Below are 17,454 nucleotides of genomic sequence, written 5' to 3' on the forward strand. Positions count from 1 at the left end.
GTTTATGTCCTTTTCACTAATATCCATTTAAAACACATCTTTCTTTGTCACCTTTATTCCCATACATGTCCATTCATTACAATAGTGTAAATCCATAATAAATAAGCACCATAGATAATCAGCAGAGCAGTAAGAAACATTTAGCCTTAGTCATGACACACATAAAGGGAAATAAACGCCTCTGTTGGAATCAAAGAACCTGCAATACATTTAAACCATCTTATTGTGAACTGGAGGACAGCTACCTTGTAAACCTGTGCAATTAAAGAGGGTAATGTAAGAACATTGGCTTTATGTTTCTTTATAAAATATAAAAAGAAAGAAATACAGTCACATTGTCTAACCAAGACTTACTTTCACTTGTATTTATACTGTGTGTCTGGCCCTTTAAGAAACGAGCATCACTTCTGGACATTCTTCTGATTTGGTGATAAGATGCTAAAAAGAAAAGTAATTTTCAACAACATGCAATTCTCACAAGAGATATCTGCAACTCTTCATTTTGGAAACGTACTAATGGACCAGAGCACATCACAGCTACCTGCTGTGACGTAGGTCTGTGTGATACATCCCAAAATATATCACGTGTCCAGTTAAAGTAAGACGATTGAAGTCAGGGACTGAACACCATCAGTGGTTATAATATTAGAACTGGTAGTCGTTTACCTTTTTTTTTCATAGGGCTGGTTTCATCAACAACACTTTACATTCACGACAATGATACATTCTTAATTCAAAACTTCCATTCAATTCACAATTCACTTTCACAAGAATTGGCACCTTCTAGGGAGATCAAGGTATTCATCTTCAGCAGTTTGTTGCCATATAAAAACAAAACAATGCAGCCACTGTGTGTACTATGGGCGAATATATGCACTACATCTCTGGACAAGCAAGCAACACTACATTTTTCCTATTTAAAAACACTTCCCTGAAGGCACAACCAGGAAATTCCATTGTTTCTTTGAGGGCAGTGTTCAGCTTCATGTGCCAAAATCAACATGGCTTCCAGGAAGGCCATCTTTAGAGAGCGAACAGCTGAGGCGGTCCAGCTTTGGTATTTACTGTGTACTGTAAATGGCCTTCACCTTCCGAGCCACGTGTCCTGTGTCCTAGGCAGCATGGGCTACGTTTGAAAATGCTTACATAATAGTTTTCATAGTCCCTGTTGTGTTATCCGTACATTAAAGGTATATTGACATCTGTGAGGATCGGAGTGAACCGAAGACTGAGGCTTTGCCATCAAATGGACATGAACACCATGCAGATGCAGACGAGGCGCAGAGGCACTGGAAGGGCCTGAGGAAAAAGAAAGTACAGAGGCAGCTGTGTGCAGAGCTTCCACCTATTACTGCTTCAATGTTGCTCCAAATAATTGGCTTGGAAAATCAGTTTTTTTGATTTTGTGTTAAGATATTAAAACTTGATTCTACAGTAAAACATCCAGAGAGAAAATGTCTGCAGCACAAATACAGGACAGGAGGATAAATGCAAGCGGAGGAACTTCTGCTGAAGCGACCACAGTTTAAGTCAGTTCACTCAGATGACAAATAACATATTTTCTCAATTACCTCGAGTGGTGTCTAGCTATGCAAATGATTTAGGTTTTATTTAATAACATGGAGGTGATTTGAATGTTGTTTCTGGTGCACACACCATTAAAAACTACATTAAAAACATCCAATTCAGCAAAATCTCTTTACAGAAAAAGTAAACCTGTTAAAGGCCTTTTACTCTTTCACAAAACTCTTTCGTTTGTTGAAGGCTGACAAGAATAAAGCAATTGGCATACCTAGCTAACATTACAGGCAAGTGAGAACATGTTTGTTTTTTAAATTTGGTTGAACTGACCCTACAATGGTATAGCTTTACAGTTTAGGAAATATATTTGTGTTATCGCTGAGCGTTAGATAAGAAGATGGTCACTGCTTTATGACGTAGGAATTATATGAAGCTACAGCAAGCAGCTGGTTAGCCTAGCTTACAATAAAGATAGAAAACAGTGGGAAGCGTTAGCCTAGCTTAACATAAAGATAGAAAACAGTGGGAAGAGTTAGCCTAGCTTAACATAAAGATAGAAAACAGTGGGAAGTGTTAGCCTAGTTTACAATAAAGATAGAAAACAGTGGGAAGCGTTAGCCTAGTTTAACATAAAGATAGAAAACAGTGGGAAGTGTTAGCCTAGCTTAACATTAAGATAGAAAACAGTGGGAAGTGTTAGCCTAGTTTACAATAAAGATAGAAAACAGTGGGAAGCGTTAGCCTAGCTTAACATAAAGATAGAAAACAGTGGGAAGAGTTAGCCTAGCTTAACATTAAGATAGAAAACAGTGGGAAGAGTTAGCCTAGCTTAACATAAAGATAGAAATTAGTGGGAAGAGTGAGCCTAGCTTAACATAAAGATAGAAAACAGTGGGAAGAGTTAGCCTAGTTTAACATAAAGATAGAAAACAGTGGGAAGTGTTAGCCTAGCTTAACATAAAGATAGAAAACAGTGGGAAGAGTTAGCCTAGCTTAACATTAAGATAGAAAACAGTGGGAAGAGTTAGCCTAGCTTAACATAAAGATAGAAATTAGTGGGAAGAGTGAGCCTAGCTTAACATAAAGATAGAAAACAGTGGGAAGAGTTAGCCTAGCTTAACATTAAGATAGAAAACAGTGGGAAGTGTTAGCCTAGCTTAACATAAAGATAGAAAACAGTGGGACGAGTTAGCCTAGCACTGCCCATAGTAAGAAGAAAAAAGTAGTTTTTACACTTTGTTTTTGTAAGAATTAAATATACAAGATACAACATGTTAATAAGTTAGCTTTAGAAGTGTTAGCACATTTACAGGCTATGCTAGCTCCTTCCCCATTTTCTGTCTTTATGTTAAGCTAGGCTAACGTAGCTAGCTTCATATTAATCCTACAGACATGAGAGTGGTATCAAACCTCTCATTTAACTCTTGGGAAGAAAGCAAATAAGTGTAAATCCCGAAATGTAGCACTATTCCTTAAAGATAAATATCACATAAAGATAAATATCAGTCAGCTGTCTGCTTTAAACGTCGCTAATGAGTCAAGCAGTCTCAGCACAATCCATTCATGTAACGTCTTTGTGAAGTAGTGGTTGACAAAGTCAGTGCTCTCCAGTATAGAGAATGTCAAAGAAAGTACATTATGTTCCACCGGTCACATACAGACACCTGAACTAATACTGCCTTCACAAGACAAACCCTGGACTCATCAAGGAGTGTCGTCACACGAGTGCCATCTTATCTTAATGTCCAAGCATGCGCGAGAAACTCAAAACCACTCAATGGAGATGATTGACAAGGACCACACAGTCAGTTTGATATTTTCGCCTTCAGAATTTCTCCATATATAGTTTGTCCTGAATGTACACAAATATGGCCGGTTCCTTTATTTTCGAGTTTTTTCTTTTTCTTTTAAAGGAACCCCCTGATCAGTTAGGAGGACGTGAGCCCTTGAAAGACACCCAACACCCCCGAAATACAAACCCCGACAGTTTTGTCCACAGACAGATGTCGTATCAAATATCACTAGTCCTCGCACCCAGGGCCAGATCTCCCAGCGTGGAAAAGAAATCCTCCATCTCCTTCTCAAGAAGCCGGTTGCGGTTCTCCGCGTCCTCCCGCGCCCGCTCCGAGTTCCGTAGTTTGATCTCCAGCATGCGTTGCTTTTTCCTTTCCTGCTCCATCTCTTGTTCCAAACGCTCCATCTGTGCACACAGGGCAGTACTGGACTCCTCCAGCCTGAGGGGATGCAGCACATCACACAGAAAGCAGAGGTCATTGACAGTCACCTGTAGTGGCTACATTACAAAAGGTTTTGGTTAAAACTGCACGAGGCAACCAAGTTTAACCACGTGACAAAAAGGAAGCTGGTTGCTATTGTAGAGCAAAGTGGTTCCAAACTAGGGACCAATTTTACTCTTATATTTACCAGACAAAATGAGCAGCATAAGAACTTCTACACACATATGACAACGTTTAGGAACCCAGCCTTACTTTTGGATCCTGTCGTCGTAAGCAGTCTTCTGTTTCCTCAACTCGTCTTTCAGTCCCTCCACCAGACTGCTCAGTGACAGATTTGTCCCGTCTCCATCCTCGGACATGATGATGGACGGCACCCCGGCCGCCATGGCCATGTTTCCATTCTCACTGCAGGCTGCGCTGCTACTGCACAGCTCCATGGCCTCACAGCTGTCCTGCTCAGAGCTCAGGTCTGCCATCATCCCTCCATCCTTTCCTCTGTCAATCTCCCTCTGGCTCTCCATCCACTCCCCTTTTTCCCCACCGTCATCCCCTCCTGCGCAGTTCTGGTTGGCTGAGGGCTCACTGCCTGAGTCGGGGACAGAGATTTCGCAGGAGGAAGTGGACCACGGTGTGCTGGCAACACTGGGAACGCTCCCCATGCTCGAGGAAGACGTGACGTTGTCGTAGGTGGACAGTCTCTGTGAGGAGCCCGTGGAGTCACGATCGCGGGCGGATCGCTCGCCTGACGATGTGCGCCGGTGTCCCCTCAAGGAGGACAACCCATTTATGAGCCAGTTACCTCCACCTCCACCTCCTCCCCCACTGGAAGATACACTAATATCAGCCACAGAGCTGCCACTGCTGCTTTGCTTTCCTTGCGGCTGGGAACGAGGCGCAGAGGAGCTTTTAAAAGAGTATTTCCAGGAAGGTATGTTCTTGGATTGTTTACTCGGGCTGACCACCATCTCTCCTTTCCCTGATGGAGACCCCAGTTTTGGTCCAGGGTTCATGTTCGGGGTCTGGGTGGGAGTGACGGCTGCACACAGTTTGGCGTCCAGAGAAGAGGCACTGCTGTGCAGTTCTTGGTCGGGGTTGGACACCGGGCAGCTCTGGAGGTCTTCCTCTGAGATCCAGGGTCCCAGGCTGCGGTGCTGGAGCTGGTGCCCCTGCACAGCGAGCTCTGTTTGGGTTACGGTGAATAATCCCTCCTGGTCCCTCCCTGAGTAAAAGCGGTTGTGTTCCCTAATGAGGATTGTCATCAGGTGCTGGACCAGAGAAGTACCTATGGATCACAGTCCGACAGGATATCATAGATGTACAGTGGAGTTATTTCAGTTTTCATCCTGCACATACAGCAAGTTTAATATGTATATATTTGCTTATAAATAATATCTCAAGCAACACTATGACCTGGACGATATGTATCTCGATGTTTCTCTAAAATAACATTACTGTTTGATTTAACCCTTAAGTGATGTTTAAATAACATTGTACTGGAATGTTTAATAGACTTCCCAGTTAGTTTGCAGTAACCTTCACGTCAGTGAACGTGGTCCGTACCTTCCATGATAGTGACCGGGTCCTCCATCTTGGGTCGAAGGATATTTGGTCCGAATACTGTGGCGAGGTTCTGGACGCCCATCTTGTTCTCGCCGCAGTGGGACTGGACTTCATCAAGGAATCTGAACAGAGATAACAAAGTTAATAAAGAGAAACACATCGTTCTAGAAAACTGACGACATTATGAGATAAAACACTTACTTGCATATGTACGTGAGGAGATTGTAGTTGGGTAGAGGTAGAGTGTTAACTTGCCTTCCCAGCTCCTGGACCCCCTGAGGAAAAGATTGAACACTTGTTAGACACACACACACACACATACACTCACACACACACATACACACGGGGTATACTGCACATACCTCCTCCTCATCTTTGGCCAAAAGCTGTGCACAGGTCAGGAAGTCTTCATATTTGGAGAAGGGAATGACTGGTTCAGGCAGCTCTCGCAGGTACAACTTCAGCAAGGATGCTACCGTGTGGACGTCAGTATTACTGCAGGGGAGTACAGGAAGTAAATGAGCATCTTGTCCTTCTCACAAAGCCAGTGCACTCTTGTACTGCTCCCCCGCTGTCTACCTGTCAAACAGAGGCTTGTCGCCGCAGTCGAAGGCCTCCTGCAGCTCTTTGACCAGGTTGGCCTGTCCCGGCATCCGAAAGAGACCCTCCTCATCCAATCCCCTGTCCCTGATGAAGTCCACACACTGCTCCACCAGCAGGGGGGCCAGCCGGGGGCCAAACTTCTTCTCATACTGCACCGTGTCCTCTAAACGCTGGCCGAATATCCCTGGAGACAGACGGAGGAAACATGCTTTAGGTCCATCAGATTATTCATTCACGCAATTCACGGACGTTTGAACAAAAAGAGGCATCTTTAAATCATAGTGTTTATATTTATATATATATATATATATATATAAATATATATATATATATATATATATATATATATTTATATATATATATTTAAACATAAATTGGAAGAAGTACTCAGATCTTTTACTTAAGTGAAAGTAATAATATCACAGTGTAGAAATACTCTGTTCAAACTAAAAGTCCTGCCTTCAAAATCGTATTTAAGTAAAATAACCAAAAGTAAATGTACTAATTATGCAGAATTGCCCATTTCAGAATAATATTTATTAGATTATAAGTATTGATGCATGCATGCGCATAAAGTAGCTCAAAATGTATAAAATGTATTCCTAATGTAAATTGCACATGCACGTAAAATGATGTTGAGACATGAAAGTTAAATTTAAAGTACAAGCACCAAGAGACATCTGAGTATTTTATATCAACTTGAACATTAAATGTGACGGTGTCTGTACATTGTTGTCTATTACTGCCTGTTTTACATTAAGGAAAGAAAAGTTCAGTATCATTTTGACTGTGTGATTTTAAAAGTTCAACCTCAGCTCATATAATAAAACACAGACACACACTCACAGACAACATGTCCCCATTGAAACACATTAAATCCACATGTTTTGATCCCACAGCCTTTACAGCATAATGTTTGTATTATGTTCTCATGTTTGCCCGATGGAGTAAAGAAATACTATTTTCCTGGTTTCCTGCACACAAAGAAAATGCATCAGAATCGATGTTGCTTATCACTAACAATGAGTATTTAGTTTACAGAAAATATTGAAATGTTTGTGTTTTTCTTCTTCATAACAACAGTGGCTTTATGGAAAAAAACATAAACATAAACATGAAAATGAATTGATGTTTGCTAGTGATGATCCGGACTGAAGGGTTCTGTGAAAGTGGGACATAATATTACAATATCATTGAATGCAGTTTTTTTTGACATATTTGTCAAAATAAAAGTGAGTCACATGGTTAAACGTGTTAAATGCGTGCGCATCTTCCAGGCTGCTGCGCGTGTTCACCTGGCTGCTGCGCGTGTTCACCTGGCTGCTGCGCGTGTTCACCTGGCTGCTGCGCGTGCTCACCTGGCGGGTGAATGAGCGGGATGCATTGTTACCTGTTGATTGGCTGCAGCAGTCGCAGCTGGTCGACAGCTCGCAGTATTCGTAGTAATTCACCGAGCACGAGCTGCACAGCAGCAGAGCGCGTTTCTCATTGTACACCCCAAACCCACATTTCACCAAATTCATCCAAACCGGTTCTGGCATCTGAGCGCGCTGGTGGATCAACGCGCGTGTACACGCGGCTGGACGGAGGAGTTCAGAGGATCTGCAGCTGACGGGGGTCAGTGTGCTGTGACCGCCCTGCTGCTGTTAACGACGGGTCTATAAGTTGGCGACACATCTATTCTGGACCGAGAGCCGACAGACAGACCCCCCCACCCCGCTAGACCACCCCCCATGTGAGAGGGAGGCTGGAAACATGAGCCTGTCAGGTGACCAAGCGGAGACCAACTTACTTTATATGTGTTAATGTTGGAAGCCCGTTTCCACAAATATAAGAATGAAATGTCTTGTGATGAAAAATCAATCCTGTGTAAGTTATTATAAAGACACACTTTCTTAAAATTATAAGTAATTATTCTGAGAAACTTTCCAAAATAACGAGAAACTTTCCAAAATAACGAGAAACTTTGCGATATTTAGATATTCTAAAATAAAACCAGATGTTTGTAAACCCGTATTATATATATATTTTTTCTCTATATATCTATATATTTTGCGTGACACAAGAAACATCTAAATGTGTGAAATACTTTTGTTAAAATCTAAATAAAAATAAAGTGACGTAAATATAAATCCTACAAACAAGCGATGACACATTACGTTGTTGTTTTCTTGTGCAGCAGGACGGATACAGTTTGAGAGTTTATTATAACAGAAGTACGTGTTGTTAAAAGATTGCTGAGTATTTACTTTTAGAAAGTCGGACGTGTCGCTCTGTAAATGTAAAGTTAATACAGGAGAGACGCAAACTACAGTAAAGAACGTAAAGCCACAACAGTATTAACATAAATATTACTATTCTTTTGTTACTTTCAAGTAAAATACCAAATCTTTTTCTCTTTTAGGTTATTGTCAGATGTAATAAAACTTTAAGTACAGATCCTCTCTGGTTGTGGCTGCAGCAGTCGCCCCCCCCCTGCTCCTCCTCTGCCCACAGAGCTTAAACCTGTCTGATTAAAAGTGTCAAACTCATACACCGCATCACTGCTGTGTTATTCTACATTTATTAATAAAGCGTTCCTTTGTAACCCCACACCATGCTGTTCAGCTGCTCATGTCCCAGTTCACACCCAGACAGGCTTCGTTATATTTCTGGCCTCCCATCAAGTACGCTAGTTAGAGCGGCGAGCGGCGAGCACACGGGGTGAGAACTAACCACAGGAACGCTTCGTAAGAGGCAGACTGCACTGAAACTGCCTCCAGTGAAGCTCGTCTGATCCTTGTACTTTATTCCTCTACACACTCAGAGCAAAGCGCCCAACAGGAAGCATCTATTTTAGAATTTGACAGCAAATGATCACATTTCCCCGGTCAGGTAGAGTAGAGTGGGACGCCAGGAATAGAGCAGCAGGGTGAGAATTAACTGCAGGCGAAAGAAATGAGACACAGTAGGAGTCGGTGATACGTTGCACGGCCGGGCTCAAGTTAGTAACTCGTACAGTATAACACGGAGACACCCGTCTTTTCCAATTTCAGCAACAAGATCTTGTTTCAAGAAGTGTCTCCGTGGTAGACAGGAAGTGAGGACTTCCTGTCTTCAGGCCTTTACACACCGGGGTTTTTATTTGTGCTATTAATTAGCGAACTGCTGTTTTTGTCAGGATTACTTTCACACAGAACACAAACGTTACCTCCCGATGAAGTCTGAACTAAAGGCATCGACCGATCACGTCGTGCAGAACGGATGTCACGTCCAAACGTTGTGTGTTGCACGGACGACAAACTTTAATACAACTTTCAACCTTGGGCATACCAGATCCACTCCTTCGCTTCTTACCTTTCACAATAAAAGCCCAAGACATGACTAGAATTCCTCTGGCGATGGGATCAGTCCAGCCGCGCATTTTGGTGTTTATTCGTCCCCCCCTCCGCTGTGTGTAAAGGCCTTTACGATGGTGCTTCCTCCAATGATTCTTCAGTATATAAAATATTATAATGAACACACTATTTCCTCTCTGAACATTAATATGGTCCCTTGTGTATCTGGATCTCTCTTCATCTGTTTCTGGCTCGTATGTTTTGATTTAAGCTTCCTGAGAGCAGCCTTGAGTTTTAATTGTTGCTCATTCCCATGAGGTCAGACCGGCTCCAGCACAGAAATCTGTCTGCGTTTTTTAAAAGATATCGCGTTTCTACTGTTATAGTTCAAAAGGTTCGGCTTTACCTCCTCCGAACGGCGCCCAGATGACCCGTCGAATGGCCTTGACCCAGTCGTCCATGTCTGTCTGGGAATTCGCCATGAGCAGGAAGGACTCATGGCTGACCGGCGCCCGGTCCTTCTCTCCTGTTCCACCTGCGGGGACAAAGCAGGAAGAGGGAGGGGTGAGAACACCAGAGGTGGACAGATCACAGGTATGTATCATAGAACTAACACAGAGGTTTGTTGATTAGTGCACGTGTATGACGGTTTGAAGACGCTGCAGGGTGGTGGTGATGGTCTAGTGGTACGGGAGTTCAATACCAGGCTGCCACCATTGTACCCCTGAGCAAGGCACTTAACCCTGAGCTGCTCCAGAGAGACTGTCCCTGTACTTAGTTCACTGTGAGTCGCTCTGGATAAGAGCGTCTGCTAAATGTAATGTAATAATGTAATGCAGTGTTGTGGACGTTAGGCGTATTAGTGGATCTTTTATCTTGTTGTTATCTTGTGCGTAACGAGATGGATAAATGTGACCTTTCGGGACTCGAGGGGCTCCATTTTCATACATTTCCAGGAACAAAAATCCAAACATTTGATAGTGTTGACATGACAGTCAGAGGTTTTAACAGCCATGTTTGAAGCCATGAGGAAAAGGCCTTTAAAGATATGTATTGCAAAGACACTACAGGTGAATAGTGTCGGATCACTGAACTTCTACCTCTCACCACTAGATGGCGCACGTGTCCTGTTGTACCTTCTCTGTGTTTTGTAATTATTGCACCAGTTCAGTTTCCTTTGAGGCCTTCAGCTGGTGATCCGGAGCAGCTTTAGCGAGTGCAGAAGTAAAAGGAGCCTCGTCTTTTAAATGAGTTTGACCTCATAAACACAAGTGAGGCACGCAGAGTTTACAGCTGCCCCAACACATGAAACAGAGTAGTGATCAGCTGCTTCATACAAACCCCATTAACACCACAGGCTGCAAATACATCTTATTATCTGCACCCTGACATCTTCGTGTGTGCACCCCCACGTTCAAATAACCTGCAGAAAATGTGTTTCCCGTTGGTCTGAGCCATTCGTGTCGGCTGCTGCTTTGCAAACTCACACCGTCATGATGAACAACACTTTAGATGTGCTCCACTGTCCAAATACTGAACGGAGGATTTGTTTGATATTTTGCCCTCGTTGATTCATAATGTACAAAATGAATGCTCCAGAGAGGACACTCAGACATTAATGAGCCTTGATTTATCCAATACTTCCTCTTCAATGAATCAAGCCCTGATAACACACACACACACACACACACACACACACACACACACACACACACACACACACACACACACACACACACACACACACTCCCTCTCAAAGTATCAGGATCAGTGTTTTGTCTCCATCAGACTGAATTTGACATTTGAGTCGACAGAAAGTTGAATGTTTACAGCGTGTGAGCGTCAACTTCACAGCTTTATCGAGTGTCTGACATTTAAGAACCGAAGCAATAAATTCTTCACAATTCTTCAGTTCTTGAATGTCACACGGCTCGCAGACGCGGTTGAACGTTAGGTGAGGACGGGAAACAGAAAAAGGTCATTCTTATAGTGCTGAAATCCTTTCTGATGTCAACTGTGAATATGGAGACTAAGACATCAGTCGCACGTTGATCGTCCTCAGGTCTTAAGCATCAATCGTGTCACAAGGTCAGTTTGAGTCATTTCCCACTTTGTACGGTTAATTCGGTGATTTAAATGCTTTACTTTTGATGAAACTATTGTTTTCTTAGCATTCAACAGCCATGATGTTTTGATATTGGGCCTTAATGAACTCACAGAGGGCAGCTCTCTGCCAACTGTCTCCCTCTCAATCGTCACCCCCGTCCCTCACAGCCAAGATGGCGGTGAAGATTAAACAAAAACAGGGATTTATTTGTCTCTAACTTTAGTGGATCAGAACTTATCAGGTGTACTAAACAAGTACCACGTGTTACTTCCATTGTGTAGTATTTTGCACAGAAATAAATAGTTTAGCATCAAACATCAACGCCACTCTCATGGCGGTAAATACGCTCCAGCCAGGAGACGGTTAGCTTAGCTTGACGTTAAAACGGGAAGCAGTTGGTGAAGAATCATCGCAGCACATGACCCCATTGAAAACCCGACTCTTCACACAGAATACACCAACAAGACAACTTGTAACTCGTGAGCGTTCAGTGCCAGTAGAACTTCTCTTTACCTCTGCAGGAGCCCGGCTAGCTGCCTCCGGCGCTAATGCTACAATAAGCTAATTGTGTCCTGGCTCCTACATGACATCGTCTCTTCTACCTCTTGGCATATTTCCCAAAATGCAACACAATGAAGTTGATTTAGAGAACGTTCAAGTTGTTGAAGTTACAGTTTAGCAGTTTTATGTAAACTACTATAGTAACCACTTGGCTTCACGGAAGCTCCTGCAGTTGATTCACTGTCTGCTCTGTCTTGTGTGTGTGTCCCCCCCCCCCTCTATTAATAATGGGACAATAATTAGATGCTGACAATTGTTTGGGGATTAACTTCATACGACCTCTGTGCTGCTTGTGTTGGTGTGTGAGAGAGAGAGAGAGAGAGAATTAGAGAACAAGTAAGTGAATGAAAGACGCTGCACAGAAATCAGTGTAGCCAAAAGCATTATAGTGTGTGTGTGTGTGTGCGTGTGCGTGTGTGTGTGTGTGTGTGTGTGTGTGTGTGACACCATTCCAACACTGTTGCTGCTTTGTGTTGCCAGTTAATTAACCATGAACTTTTAAGGATTTCTGCTCAGCACGTTGAACTCCCGACTCTGATTTACAAGAATCTGATCAAATAGTTTGAGGAGACATTTCAACACATAACTGTGATGATGATGACATCATACAACGTGCACATAATAAACAATGCAAAAGACACACACTATACCGGCCACAGTAAAGACACTGATGATACCACAGCCAGAGACATTTCACCCCCTGCTCTCACAAACACTTTTCACATCTGACCGCCATGTTTTTCATCCAGCATGCACTGCTGCGGACACAAGTTCCCTTCACAATACGTCCACAGCAAGAGTGTCTACAGGACAGATAACCCGATTCTAATGAAACTTGGTGGAGCATGGGCCAAGGAAGAATGCATTAAATGGAGCGGATCCGAATCACGCAGTGGATACACAAATGATTGTTCCCTTTAGCTAATATTGGCCTTGCTGGAGGTCTGCGCTCTCCAAGTGCCCGTCTAGTTAATGCATGAATTTGCATATAAGGAAACTTCCCGTCTTGCTAATTAGATACCGAGATCAAAGTTGCAATACATGATTAATAAAAAAAGAACAGTTCACTTTAAATAAACATCCGCTCAGAGTATATAGTATATATATAGTGTGATAATGTAGGATGTATGTTGCACAGCAGCACGAGGAGCTGCAGGCTGTATATCTGGGCTTCCCTCTCACGCTTCACTTCAGCCTCGACTACACAAGTTACAAATCTCCAGCGTCTGCGTCCCGTTACCTTGGAGATGTTGTGTCTTCAGTCTGTCCGGCTTGCAGCACAGCGGCCCCATGTCTGAGCGAGCAGGCGCCGGGACCGGCTCTGGCCTAAAGCTGCACTGTGAAGCGGCTCCACTGCGCCCGCTTGGAAGCAGATCAGTACGCAGGTAGCACGGAGGGCGAGGAGCTGCCAGTGAAGCATGCTCGATGCCAGCGGAAACAAAACCCGTCCAACGAGTCCCACTTCTTACCCTTCACTCATTCACTCATTCACTCATTCACTCACTCACTCACTCTTTTCTTCCTGCTGCCTTCATTCAGCACAGAGTGGGCAGCGGGTCGGTTCCCTCAGCCCCCCTGGGGAGAAGCAAATCCCTGAGGAGGAGTGTAACAAGGCTCTCTATCTCCCTCCCTCTCTCTATCTCCCTATGTCTATTGCATATGATTTTAAACATTGTTGTATTCTATGATGCTGACAGTCGGTCATCAGGCTTCACATCCAAACATTCATTGAAACCTAAGTTTGTCCCAATAAAACCCTAACCCTAACCCAACGAGGATCAACGCAATAACCAACATACAGGTGTGCTCATATCACAGAGGTCAAAGGTCAAAGGTAACAGTAAGTTGCTTCTTGGTAAAATAGCATTTCTAATGCGTATGTGTGTGTGTGTGTGTGTGTGTGTGTGTGTGTGTGTCTTTGTGTGTCTGTGTGTGTTGCCTAAACGACTAGTCCACCATAATGAATTGGCAGAAGCCGTCACGTTTGCACAGGCACAAGTGTTTTTTGTTTTTTATTGTGTGTGTGTATGTATGTGTGTGTGTGTGTGTGTGTGTGTGTGTGTGTGTGTGTGCTGTTTTCCCAGATGGCTTAATTGCTTCACACGACCACAACAGAGGGCTTACAGCCTCGAGTCAGCCGTTAAATACAAAGAATATTGTTTAATTATTTGCCCATTTCCTTCATGTCTATAGGCTTTGAGAGCAATCAGCACATGACTGCTGAATCCGCTTTGTTTGGAGGCACTGCTCGCTGTGTCTGGAGAACACACAGATAAGAAAGCATGGTGGGAGTCCAATTTATAATTGCTTGCATGCTAATCTACTGCTGTTATTTCATTCAAATGCCACGAGGAAGTGTCTCCACTGAGCAGCGTTCAAGACGCTTGTGTTAAAAGTGTTTAGATGAAGCAGTTTACACGCACACATGGAGATTTATATACCGTCTCCGACCCTGGAGCTGAAGGATGACTTCACAGTTCTCTTCAGTTAAAGAACATTGAAAGTTTCCACATTCTGCTTCTATAAATACAGAAAAGGTTTGTAAATAAAGAAGTACACTGGAGACCACTCGAAGCATTTAACAATGTGTGTGTGTGTGTGTGTGTGTGTGTCTCAGGGGTTCAGCGTCTTGCTATCTGTCTTGTATCTACCTTCTGCAACAGAGGTGTGTGTATTCCACATCTCCACAATAAACATGACCAATGGGTTTACCCTGTGGCTGGACACACACACACACACACACACACACACACACACACACACACACACACACACACACACACACACACACACAAAGCCCGTCAATCAATGACATGACCCAGATGAAAAGGTCCCTGCGCTCCTGTGAGGACGAGGCTCCACTTCTGACCTGGTGTGACCTTCTGTCTGATCTGAAGTCGTGTCTCTCAGATGTTTGGATTATGTGTGAGGTTGCAAAGGCGAAACGTTCACTGCACACATGAACGGTTGTGTGAGATCGTGTGTTTATTAAAAGGTACAGAGTTAAGGACTGAACTCATCCCAGAACGTCACAGATCGGTGAAGCCTGTGCAGATGGCAGTAGAAAGACTCGTGGTCTTTATAACCACGGCAGCGGAAGCATCAGTGCTTGTGAAGCTCGTTGCTGCTTGGTGTTCTGCCAGAGCTGGCGGAGAGTTTCCACTAAGCTGCTGCCTCTCTGTGTGAAGCTGCGCCGCTCACTAAACACTGGCTGCAGTTGAGAGGGAACGCTGCAGACATGACTGGACGTTTAAGTCTATTCATACAACGGGAGGGAATAACACTCCCCCACTCCAAAGAGAGCAGGATGTTTCACACACATCTGATCTCAGACATGCACTCAGTACAAGAATGGAAAGATAGCGACACATCCTGTCACGTGAGCTCAGGGGGGAGCAGGTGAGAACAAAGTGGAGACTGAGGTGGTGCAACAACCTGCTGCGGTGTCTGGATGACAAACTTCAATCTCTCATTGGCTCTCGTGGTTGGTTGTGTCTCCGTCGATTTGTGCAGATCTTGCTCTCCTCTGACCTGCCTCTTGCTGCTTCTCTCTCTGCATCTTTCCCCCCACAGACCTGCGTCCCTGCCCAGCTCTGTGCCCCCCCTCCCCCCCCGTCCCGTCTCTCGGGGTGCAGGTCTGAGGTTCTCACCCCTTCGCTATGTTGACTGGCCGTAAACAAAACACACAGAGACTCACAGCACAAGCAGAGGCTCCGAGCAAACACGCAGCATGAGGAGACGGTCCTGTCTTTGAGATTAAACTTCTGCGGTTGTTGAATGTATTCGTCACGGTGACGCCCCCTTAAAAGCTTCTTTAATGCCCGAACGTGTCGACACTCAGCATCTGTTGATATCAACACGCAATAATGTGGAAGAAGAAGAGTCAAACACAATATTATGTTCTGATGACGACATTGCAAAGACTAAAGCGAGACTCTTAGCTTTGACACACAGATGAAATACATAAAGCTGACAGGATCAACAGAAACAGCATCTCATGTATTGATTGAACATGAGGTTAATCTAACGGGGCGGTAGAGCCGCAGGCGGCGCAGCGCGTGGAGCCTGACGGCTCACTAACAGTCCTGACGTCTGCACATGATGGATGAGACGCTTTTATTTTCTATTTATTTTATGGCGCTTCCTGCAGGAAGTGACTTTCACAGCTAGAAATGTAACTGACGTGTCAGCAGCTCTGAGGTCAGGAGACTGACCGCCACAGCTGCTCCTCTTTGACTAACAGCGCCCCCTGCTGTCTCCACACAGAACAGCAACAACACTTCTCCCAGTCTGCACCCTCTCATGACACCTTCCATTTACATACGTTGATGTTGTGGTTCGTCACGTGTTCTTTTGGGATGTTATAGGATATGAAACTTTATATTTTGCTCATCTTGACCAGGACTCACTGGCAGAGAAGATAAAAACGCACCAGAGCAACTACAGCAGCATGGAGGATGTGTGGGGGTGTGGGGGGAACCAGGGGTAAGAAGTAAGAGGAGGATTTTACCTGGTACAATCTCAAAGAGGTGTCTTCCTGGTTCGTCCGGATTAGCTGTGAGCTCGTTGACCTGGCACCCCTGCAGAGGAACGCAGCCCTGAAACACAGAGAGACGTTCAAAGACTGGGCGGAAAGAAATGCAAACATGTCCTGACTTTTATTCTCGTCTCGAACTGTTCGAACGAGCGTTATATTGAAATGGTCGTTTTAAAGAGAGTTGTTGGTTTCTTTTGTTAACGTGCACCCTCCTGGAGAATATGTTCAGCATCTGTATCTGCACACCTTTAAATGTCCTGTCCTCCATACCTTCTGTCCTCTCCCCCCCCCCATCTCGTAACCCTTCTAACAGCAGCAGCTCCTCCTGTGATGGAACAGAGACCCACACAGATGATCAGAATACATTATCCAGATCAATACCCATTTAGCTCTGAGGACGGGGGCCAAGTGAGCTGTGAAGGAGGTGCCAGCGTCTGCGGGTCTGTGAGCGCTGGCACCTCCATCAGACGGGGAGGGGGGGGGGGGTGGGAGCCGGGCTGTCGCCAACATTAGTCGCCATGGCAACAAATGGAAGAGGTGGGATGGTGCACTGGGGCAGGAACCGAGGAAAGGGAGGGGTGGAGGTCCCGAGGGTGCTATGTGCTCGGTAATAACACGAGGAGCTGGCCGGGGGATGAATGAACGAGCAGGCGACACGTCAGGCAGTGCGTGCGGAACATGCAGCAGAGACGGTTTCCACGTCTCAGCTCGGCGGAGAGGAGACTGTAGGAGTTCTGTTCCTGCACGCGTGACCTCTTAACGAGCCTCCAACAGATGTGGACACGCCCAGTTTTGCACATAAACGCCAATCTCTGTCCCCGGAGCAGAACACCAGCCCGGACCACCAACAAGACTCCAGCAGCGCTGAAGCTCACCAGTGTTACACACTACGCTATTGATCGCCGCCATGTGTGCAGGCTTTACAGCGAGGCACATAAACACCTCGACACGGCACGAAGTCTTTCAACAGCCGTCTCCTCACATATGAACCTGCTGATCCTGGAGCCCAGT

General features: G+C 44.6%; 1 protein-coding gene across 4 annotated transcripts in view; it reads right to left on the bottom strand.

Annotated features, from left to right (window-relative positions):
- Positions 1 to 45: 45 nt before the first annotated feature.
- Positions 46 to 17,454, bottom strand: part of arhgap22b (Rho GTPase activating protein 22b) — a 26,478-nt gene continuing 9,069 nt past the window's right edge. The window contains exons 3-10 of one of the 4 annotated variants that reach the window (XM_029456227.1): positions 16,417 to 16,504; positions 9,645 to 9,773; positions 5,898 to 6,105; positions 5,681 to 5,813; positions 5,520 to 5,593; positions 5,319 to 5,440; positions 4,011 to 5,040; positions 46 to 3,755 (exon numbers count right to left, since the gene is read on the bottom strand). In XM_029456227.1, coding sequence (XP_029312087.1) covers positions 3,533 to 3,755; positions 4,011 to 5,040; positions 5,319 to 5,440; positions 5,520 to 5,593; positions 5,681 to 5,813; positions 5,898 to 6,105; positions 9,645 to 9,773; positions 16,417 to 16,504 — 2,007 coding nt within the window. In that variant the 3' untranslated portion in view covers positions 46 to 3,532. Of the gene's footprint in view, positions 3,756 to 4,010; positions 5,041 to 5,318; positions 5,441 to 5,519; positions 5,594 to 5,680; positions 5,814 to 5,897; positions 6,106 to 7,311; positions 7,636 to 9,644; positions 9,774 to 13,075; positions 13,482 to 16,416; positions 16,505 to 17,454 lie in introns of those variants that run through there. The other 3 variants (XM_029456228.1, XM_029456229.1, XM_029456230.1) reach the window with 3 other exon arrangements.

Source organism: Cottoperca gobio, chromosome 19 (genome assembly GCF_900634415.1).
Source record: "Cottoperca gobio chromosome 19, fCotGob3.1, whole genome shotgun sequence".
Classification (NCBI taxonomy): Eukaryota; Metazoa; Chordata; class Actinopteri; order Perciformes; family Bovichtidae; genus Cottoperca; species Cottoperca gobio.